This window comes from Leptonychotes weddellii, chromosome 11 (assembly GCF_054177405.1).
Source record: "Leptonychotes weddellii isolate Sample4059 chromosome 11, ASM5417740v2, whole genome shotgun sequence".
In the NCBI taxonomy this organism is placed as follows: Eukaryota; Metazoa; Chordata; class Mammalia; order Carnivora; family Phocidae; genus Leptonychotes; species Leptonychotes weddellii.
In genome coordinates, this window is record NC_138379.1 from 8,424,486 (window position 1) to 8,434,095 (window position 9,610).

At 58.7% G+C, this 9,610-nt stretch overlaps 1 protein-coding gene across 7 annotated transcripts in view; it reads left to right on the top strand.

Moving 5' to 3' along the window:
- The first annotated feature begins 988 nt into the window (after positions 1-988).
- RAB3IL1 (RAB3A interacting protein like 1) overlaps positions 989-9,610 on the top strand; it is a 20,980-nt gene continuing 12,358 nt past the window's right edge. For 2 of the 7 annotated variants that reach the window (XM_081797983.1, XM_081797980.1), the window contains exon 1: positions 991-1,226. In XM_081797983.1, coding sequence (XP_081654109.1) covers positions 1,075-1,226 — 152 coding nt within the window. In that variant the 5' untranslated portion in view covers positions 991-1,074. Of the gene's footprint in view, positions 1,227-3,834; positions 3,935-9,610 lie in introns of those variants that run through there. The other 5 variants (XM_081797979.1, XM_081797984.1, XM_081797982.1 and 2 more) reach the window with 5 other exon arrangements.

Below are 9,610 nucleotides of genomic sequence, written 5' to 3' on the forward strand. Positions count from 1 at the left end.
GGGAAATGAGTCCCAGAGAGGTGAAGTGACTTGCCCGAGGTCACACAGCCAGGGACCAGCAGAACTAGGATTAGACTTCAAGCCAAATGAGATAGGGTGGAACCTTCAAACCATTCCAATGGGCTGAGGCTGACCATGTCCCAGACAAGGGGGTACTGAGGATTTGGGGGTGAGCACGGGCCAGCCTCTGCCCATGGGGTCACTCGGTTCTTGTGGGGGTGTCCGACGGTTTTACTTGTCAGGACACAAGGTGGACACGTGCCTGAGGGCTTCACCCTCAGGAAAGCAATCCATGGGGGAAGGCTTCCTGGTGGAGGGGGGGGGAAGCAAAAGAGAAATTATCAGCAGGAGGTAGGATGTGCTGCCGAGGGCACTGTGTGAGGAAAGGGGTGGTGTAGGGCATGTCTGGGCAGTAGCAGCTGGCCTGGTGTGCCTTAGAGAGTGAGATTCTGTATTATGGTCGGGGAAACTGAGGCACAGAGAGACTAACATGCCCAAAGGCTCATAGTCTGGAATGGGGTTGAATCCAGCCTCTCGGACACTGGGCCTGGGTTGTTAACTGCTGCACTGAGTTGTGCTTTTTTGTTGGTGGTTACAAGTTTTAAAGGGGATATTGAGGCCAAGGACGGGATGTGGGGCAGGCGGGGGTCCTTGCCCAAAGCCACACAACCAACTAGTGATAGAGCCTGGGCTGGACAGGTCTTTCCAACTTGCCAACCTGGGCAGGGAGGGGTTAGGTGGCTCCTCCTTCGGGCCCTAGTGGAAGCTGGGACTTGGGCATGCAGAGGACAACTCCCACGACCCTTCAGGGAGTCTCACCTTTCCTGGCCCGGAGCCCAGGAAGCAGGGCCCCCAGTGCCTTCTGCTGCCCGCTGAGCCACAGGAGTTAATAATTACGGGGTTTCAAGAGATAGAGGCCTGCTGGGAGGGGCCTTCGTCCCAGGCCCTGCTCCTCAGAGATAGCAAAGGTTAGCGTGAGGCTCAGCCTGGGGAGGCGGGGAGGAGGGAAGGGAGAAGGCTTCTGCCACCTGCCTGCCTGGCAGGCTCTCGAGGGACCCTCAGGCTGGCCCTGGCATGGATGACCCCAAGGAGCACACCAGGTGTCCTGCCCGAGGAACATGCCCCGTGTTCCTGGCACTGAGCTCAGGGGCTGTCCGCTACGCCCCATCAGTTCTGGGCCCTGCACTCGAGGGGAACTTGGGAGAGGAGCCCTGGGACACAGACAGGTGAGCCAGTGACCTCGGTCACGGTCACGAAGGGGAGGGAGGGAAATCTTGCCATTCTGTAGGGGCACTGGGGGAGGAGGGAGGCAGAAGCCAGGCTCCTGACAGGGGACTGGCATGGAACTCTGAGGAATTTCATGAGCCTCTTACAAGGTCAGTGCCAACGGGTGACCCTGATTGTCTAACTTGGTGGTTGGACAGACATAGAATCTGAGGCTCAGAGAGGGCAAGACAAACATCCTGGGTCACGCGGTGAGCCGAGGACAGACCTAAGTCAGTCTACGGCCATACCACCCTGAACGCGCCCGATCTTGTCTGATCTCGGAAGCTAAGCAGGGTCGGGCCTGGTTAGTACTTGGATGGGAGGAGAGACCTAAGTCAGAATTGGGGCCTGGGTCAACCAGGCTGGCAGTTTCCTGTTCCTCATCTGCTTCCAGTCGAGGCTCTGTGGTCAAGGCTGCCAGGCGGGGATGGGGATGGTGGGGAGACGGGCGAAGGGCAGTCGTTTGAGGTCTTGACCTTTTACTTCTTCCTCCGCACCTGCTGGCCAGGCCCCTAGTACGCTCCCCTTTTTGCCTGACTGCACACAGTTGCAGCTTCTAGGGAGTTCTCTAGTTTCTGGGCTGTCTTTTCAGAAAATTGATGTAAGGGGTCACAGCCCCACCACCCCTGGCTGTGTGACATCAGGTAGGTTCCTGAACTTCTCTGAGCCCAATCCTTTTCAGCTGAGGAGCAGAGCTCACTGGACTGTGGAAGAAGCTAGTGAGGCTTGGCAATCGAAGGTCACTGGATGCATAGATGATGTGGTATTTTTAGGTAGTAATTCGGGTATCAGTGCTCCCAGAGTGGTGACCCCACATTTGTCCTTGGAGGCCTCACTTAAGCCCACTGGCGCTACCCTGTCCTGCTAAGGGCTCTTCCTCTGGGGCCTTAGCCTGGGCTGACACTGCCTCCATGCCTTATCTCCCACCAGTCTGGGTTACCATGACTTGGACCAGTCTTATCTCCTGCCCAGGCTTGTGAAGTCTTGGAGGGTAAGGGCCCTGTCCTGAGCCCTTTTTGTGTCTTTTCCCCCTTCTCCTAAATAATGAACAGAGCAAGGGCCAGGAAGACAGCAGTTGCTCAAGACTTACTTGGTGTAGGATTCAAGTCAACAAACATGGTGACATCTGCTTTGGGCCAGACCCTGGACTAGGCTGGGGTAGGCACAGAAACACTGCACCGAGGAGATGGTTTCTGCCCTTGGGAAACCACAGTCTTAGAAAGAGTTACCCTGCAGAGTGAAGGGCATTGGAGGTCTGGGCAGAATGATTCTGGTAAGTCAGAAGGGATGTCATAGTGGGCTGCCCAGGTTGTTCACTGCACAAGGTGCCAGCCAAGGGAGTGAGCAAGCAAGGCATGAAATCCAGCCTGCCCTCCACTCACCCAGTCCTGTACCTTGGCATGGGCTGTCGCCATCTAGGAAGGCAGTACCATTTTCTATTTGTGACAAAGACACCGTGCACTTAGTTGAGTGTGCCCTGGGCAGCAGCCCTGGAAGTGGAGGTCCTTGTGAGTATGTCTCCCTACCATATTGGAGCTCCGGGATGACAGAGCATGTGTCGATGCAGTTTCCCTTTGGATCTCAGTCCTTGTGTGGTCCACAGTTTGTGCTCAGAAGGGATGGATGGATGAATGAATGAATGAATGAGTGAATGAATGAATGGATGAATGAAAGAAATGTGTGTCCCCAGTGAAGACCTGACAAATTCAAGCCTGGGGTCCCAGCTCTGTGGGCTCAGAAGAGTAGTGTCCTGAGTTCTGGTAGCATCTGGAAGGGAAGCACCTCCTTCCTCCTGGCCTCCTAGGCCTCTCTAGACCCAGAGAGTGGGAGCCAGGATCCCTGGCAGGAGAGAAGAACTATACTCTCACTGGGTCCAGCTGCAGGCTGAAGTTGAGGCCAGTAGTCAGGGCTCAGGACTGGTGACAAAGGGGCGGAAGGATGGAGGGACAGGAAGACCAGTGGTCTGGGATGCAGGAAAAGGTTTTGCAGAGGACCTAAATCCAGACAGGTGTGCAGGGTGGGGGTGCATTCCCCCAGACAGTAGATGCTGGGCAAAGGCAGGGAAATGATGGTCAGGGAGTGTTCTGAAGAAGAGGGGAAGGCCCCTTTGCGGGGTGGGTGTGGTGTGGGGCTGGGGGAGGGCTGGGGTTGAAGACTTGGGCCAAAGGGGGGTCTTCCCTTGGGATAAGCGCTCAGAGTAAACCCGAGAAAACTTGTTTTGGGGTCTAGCCCCTTTCCCACCCTGCAGGACGTTGCCCAAGAACGGGCACAGAGCAGGGAGCCCAGGGAAGGGGAGTGCTGGCCAGCGGGTGGGTGTCGGCGGGCTCCGAGAGACCGTCCGCCAAGGTTCTCGAGCAGCGGTGGCCGAGGGCCCGCGCCGCGCCGGGGGATCCGAGACGAGTCAGCCGCGGGCTGCGGAGCGCGGCGCTGACCGCAGGACTCGCCGGCCGCCGGCTCCTCCCCCGCGCCCGCCGGCGCACGGTCCCGGGGCGGGCGGGCGGCGGAGGGGCGGGGCCGGGCACGTGTCCTCGGGCCACCCCCTCGGCCACGTGACCCGCCGGGGGCGGGGGGGGCCGGGGGGCGGCTGCGGAGAGACTGACAGGCGGCGGGCGGGGACGCGGCGCGGGCCGGCGCAAGGAGCTCGCGGCGGCGCCGGGATGTGGAGCGGGTAGGTCGGTGAGCGCTCGCCGCACCGCGCGGGCTCGGGCCGCGGCGGCCTCCGGGGCTGCGGATCCCTGCCGCGTGTGCACCCGGCCCGCGGCGGACGGGCGCCCCGTAGTCCCGGGACGCGCGAGCCAACGCGCGGCGGAGGTGGAAGGACGCCCCGCGGGGAGGGGTCGGGGGCTCTCTATGGGTGGGGACCTTCCCGGCATGACGGCGCCAACTCCTAGCTCGTCTGGAGCGCGAGTGAGAAGGGGGCGGGCAGGCGGGCGGGGGGGGTGCGGCGCTTGCAAGCCAGAGTAAGTCTGGGGTACGCACCTGGAGGAGCGCCCCCCCCCCAGCCTGGATGAACCCTTGGAAAGCAGTGCAATTGGGAAAGGGGGCTGGGTCTCTGCCAAGGTCGCTAGTAAGTTGATGAACCTCCATCTGGGGCTCCTGGATCCAGCCCAGCTCAGAGGTGTGGGGTAGGACCTCCCTGCAGTCTGAAGGAGGGCAGCAGAGCCCTGGGTCCTGGCTTAGTGGCCCCAGTCCCTATGACTGTTTATTGGCTCTCAGGGGTGATCCCAGTCCCTTGGCCGACCTGGTGTGGGTCCCCTGCCATGTTCGTGCAGGAAGGCTGTGGTTTTCTCAGGGACTTGGGCAAACACTTCCTCCTCCCCATGGCCTGGGAAGGCCAGGTCCTGGAAGAGCTGTGGCCAGAGTGGGGTGGGTTGTATTCCTGTAAAGAACTGGACCACCTGGGGGGTCCCAGGACAGGACTCTTTCCTAGCCAGAGCTGGGGAGTGAGGGACGGCCTCTGGGGGGGCTGGCAGGCTGGAGGGGTTTCTGATGCAGTCTAGGTCCACTTGACTCTATGGCCCCTAGCAAAGCTTGGGCTGAGATGCTAGAGAATAGTGGGGCTTTGTCCCCAGCAGGGGGTCCTGAGAGAAAGGGCTCCTGGTAGGGGTGAGGTGTGGAGAGGCATGCCTCTTAAAGGGTGGAAAGGTGAAGAAGAGCACATGTTTTTTGGAAAAGTACCCTCCTCCACCCCCCGCCCCCACCCCTGAAGATGACTGAGTTCAGGGAGAAAGTGTTGTGTGGGACCTGGTGGGGTTAGCACAATCCTGCGTGGGGCTAACTGTGTTTAAGGGGCATCCCAGTCTGGAAGAAGCTTGTTACCCCATATGTTGGGGGCACCCAGGCAAAACAGTCATTGAGTTACTATGTGATCTTGAGAGTATGGCCTCACCTCTCTGGGTCTCTGGACGAAATGAGCAGGTTGTGGGGTGGAGAGCTGCAGGCTGATCCATGCCCAGAGTGCCCTTCCCTGGAGGCATCCAGGCCAGAGCCAGACAGACAGGGCTGGGAGCCATCAGTAGATAGATGCTCTCTTTTTTTTTAAAGATTTTCTTTATTTATTTGAGAGAGAGAGAATGAGAGAGAGCACATGAGAGGGGGGAGGGTCAGAGGGAGAAGCAGACTCCCTGCTCAGCAGGGAGCCTGATGCGGGACTCAGTCCAGGGACTCCAGGATCATGACCTGAGCCGAAGGCAGTCGCTTAACCAACTGAGCCACCCAGGCGCCCAATAGATGCTCTCTTTAAGGACAGTGTCAAAAAGACTCAGGGTCCTGGAGAAGACCCCCCCCTCACCGCCAGTCCAGCCTCCCTGCCATATTCCCAAGAGGCTTCTGGATAAACCAGGCTGCCAAGCTGACCTCCACATGATCCTCAGTATAACTCATTTCTTTCTTTCTTTCTTTCTTTTTTTTTTTAAGATTTTATTTATTTATTTGAGAGAGAGAGATAGCATAAGCAGAGAGTAGAGGGAGAGAAGCAGACTCCCTGCTGGGCAGGGAGCTCGATCCCGGGGCTCGATCCTATGATCCTGGAACCATGACCTGAGCTGAAGGCAGACGCTTAACCAACTGAGCCACCTAGGCGCCCTATAACTCACTTCTTGCATGTACATTTAGACCCCCAGGACCTAGCCTAACCCCAGGGCCTAGCCAGGTACAGAGCACCTAGCAGGTGCTTTATAAATGCAGATGGAAAACATGAGGGACAGAAGGGGGAGCTGCACACCTGGGAGTGAGAGGCAGAGTTTGGGGGTTTCCTTGAGCACTGCATTTTTATGGATCCCCCCCCCTCCCAACTCGGGTATTAGAGGCAGGGATTGAAGGATCAGGGGCCAAGCTGCCAGAATCCACTGGGGGCCTGGTGTCCTAGGAGCTCACCCAGACCCCAGCAGGAGCCAGAAGGGACCCTGCCTGGGGTCACACTTGTCCATGTAAGTCTAACTGAGCTGCTTGGGCTTGCGGCCCCCAGGGGCTCAGGACAGTCTGGGTAGGTGTATATTTGGGCCCTTTATTCTAGAGTATGAAGACTCTGGGATCAGTGGCCCTGGCTAAGTTGTCAGTGTCTCTGGAGTTTCTTTCCTCATCTGTAGGTGAGGGATGGTTGCCGTTAATGGCTAGGCCCTGGTGCCAGTTCATCCCCTTGGCCCTGGCCCCAGGGCTGCTCCCCTGGGGTGGGGGGCAGTGGCAGGACTCTGCAGGAGCTCAGGTGGGCCCTCTTCCTTGGGACTCCTTGAGCAGGAGCCCTGAACTCTGAACCCAGAGGCAGCTCCCCCAAAATTGGGATGCTCCTCTCCCCATCCCCCATAGTTTCTCATGTCCATAGTCTTGGGTGCCAAGCCTGTCCTGAGATGGGGTGATGGTGGCATCTCGAGTATCTGCAGCTGACACAGTGCTGGGCACTTGGGGCTTGGTCAGCAAAGGCCAGAAATTGAGTTCTGGGCTAGTTTTCTCCCCTGGTCTCAGTTTCCCTGTCTGATAGATGGGGCTAATATTACCTATTTCTAGGGAGGGCCGGGCTCTGATGGACTGCTCAGGAATGAAATGAGATTCCCCCACCCTCCCAGGGATGGAGGACTCTGTCTTTGGAACAAGCAAGATGCTGGGGAGCCCCAGGGCTGCAGACGGGCTGTGTGATCTTGAGCAGGTCACCTAACTGCTCTGGGTTTTGATTACCCGAAGGGGCTTGGATTTGCAAGCTCCTGCCTGTTGGGCCTAAGCTACAGAGGTCTGTAGGCTCAGACTTCATCTGAAGTGTGGAAGGAAGGTGGGCCTCCTGCCTGGGAAGCAGTTGTGCACCTTTCCCAGCTGCTGCTTTCTGGAAGCCTTCCTTGATCTGACTACCTACTGGGGATGTATCTCCTGCCGATCCTTACTCCGCACATGTGTGAGGAGCTCAGACCCTCACTAGAATCCTGCTTGGTGTAGACTCTCCCCAGGTCTGCCCAAGATTTGTGCCCAATAGGGTGGTGGGGGACGGGGAGCAGAGTGAGTTAGAACGCGGTCAGAAGGGAGCTCAGGGATGTTGCTGCCAAAATCTGTGCGGTCATGCAGATTGGGCGGATCGGGGCTGATGGGGTGCCTAGCGCATGATAGGTGCTCACTCTGTATGTGTTGGATTTTCGAGGTGTCAGATCCTTCTAGGACTGAGCAGGCGGACGTGAGGCAGGTGCTGTGCGCCCCGCTCCGCCCCAGCACAGAGTGAGCCCCCGCTGTCCCAGGCCTTGTGCTGGCTCCCAGGGGAGACGCAGGGCTGGATTCCCTGGCAGGGCTGGGCTGGACTGGCGGCCCTGGGGCTACGGTGAGGAGAGGCTTGCGTGGCCCAGTCCACCTGATTCAGGTGTTCCAACCTCCCTGCCTTCTGTCCTGCATCCTACGGCTGTTCCTGACCTTCTCCGCCCCCTGCTCCGTGTTCTACAAGGCACACACCTGCGTCCCGCTTGCTGGAGTGGTCCAGAGTCACCTGCCTCCAACCCCGCTCCCCCAGGGTCCTGCTCGGCTCGCGTGCCTGATACTCGGTTCCCGTGTGTGACATATATGACACCATTGGCCCATTCTGGAACCTTGCCTTCCAACCCTGGTGATGGCTGCTCCTCAGACCTCCAGGCTGGCTCTGTGGCGCTCGACTCCTCTGTTACCCCTCCCCCAGAGCACGCTCAGCCTGCAGCCGCTCCCTCTGGCCCCGCACCTCCCTCAGCCACCTGTAGACCCATATAGGACATGCCGCTCCCCAGACGCCTCAGCGACCCTCTTTCTCTTCCCCGACAGACCCCCTCCCAGTTCCTTATTCCCGTCCTGGGCACCATTTCATTATGTTAGTTAATTACTGTAGTTTTGTTGCTTTTTTTTTTTTTTCTCTGTCACCCTCTCCAGGCCCCGGTTCCTGCCACAATTCCCCCCTCAGAGTCTTGTGTCTCTGTCCCCTCTGCACATCCCTTCCGAGGCCAGGACCTGCCTGGCTTATGCAACAGCCTTGGATGGAAGCCCCACCATCCCCACCACCATCTCTCCCCGCCACCCCCTCAGGCACTTGGCTCCAACTTCCTCAAACCCCATCTGCATCCTGCCTCACTTCTCCAAAACCACCATTCATCCCCTTGCCTCCCGTCTGGATTTCTCTGGGTGACAGGTCACATGATGCAATAGAGCTGGGACTCTGAGTTCTGTTCCCACCCTGCCACCACTTTGCTGTGTGTTCCGGTCAGGTCACCATCCATCTCTGAACACCAGGCGCCTCCTTGTGCCAACCAGACTGGGGAGAGCATCTCCCTGCAGCGGCATCCTGAGGGTTTGGAGCTGCCACCTCAACCCTTCTCTGTCAGCTTCACCTGGCTGGGCTTGCAGGCCGGGCGTGGAGCCGATGCGGGAAACCTTTCCTGGGGCCCCTGGGGCCCCTGGACAGGAGGAGTCACTTGGCCATCAGCCTCTGTGCTCTCCCAGCTTACCAGGAGGCCTGTGGGTGCAGGGGCATGAGTCTGAACAGGGCCCCTGTGTGTGGCCCTGCCCCGCAGACCAGATCAGCTGCAGCCACCCTGTTGGCCCCGGGCAGAGGGTGAGCGCTCCCAGCGTGCCCTCCCTGCCTCTCCTTCCCCCTGTTTCAGAGCTTCCCTAACTAGTTCCTTCCGTCTTCTCTAAGGAATCCATCGTGCCCGTTAGCACCGGGATCTTTAGTTCAAAGAGGTGACCTGGGCGCTGGTCAGTGGACGGGGAGAGATCGAAGGGCAGAGAGACCTCATGGCAGGCGGGTTGGGCTGGAAATGGGAAGAGTATGCCAGATCCTGGTCGGGGCCCTTCTGGCCCAGTGGGGGTTGCTGGGTGACTGGGAACGATAGAATCCACGGGTCCTCATTCTCATTTTGCCATTTTTTGTGGATGGGGACAAAAGCCCTGCTGGCCCTCCTAGGACAGGACTGGGGGGTGAGCATTGCGGTTTCTGCTCCCCCCCCACACCCCCCGTGTGTTTCCTGAGGAAGTGAGCCAGTGGGGCCTTTCCTGTCTAAACTGTCGTGGGCTCTAGACAGCGAAGCCAGCTTCAGGATGGGGGATGTTGGATGCTCCCACTTTCCTCTGACCTTGACTCTTACTGTCTCCTGCCTCTAACCTCTTCCCAGTGGCCCTGGGTCCTGCTACAGGCCTTCCCTGTACTCTGGACTCTGTTTCTGCAGGGAATGGGGGCTGAGAAGGTTCAAGCTGAGGGCCATGGACCTGGACTGAGGGGCAGGGAGGGGGTGTGGTGCAGAAGAACTTAAATGGTAGCCCATGCTTGTCCAAGGAGTGAGTTCCCCAGCCCCACGGGCATTCACCTCCAGGTTTTCCAGCTCCTGGTCTGGGATGCTGAAGTGTGTGAAGA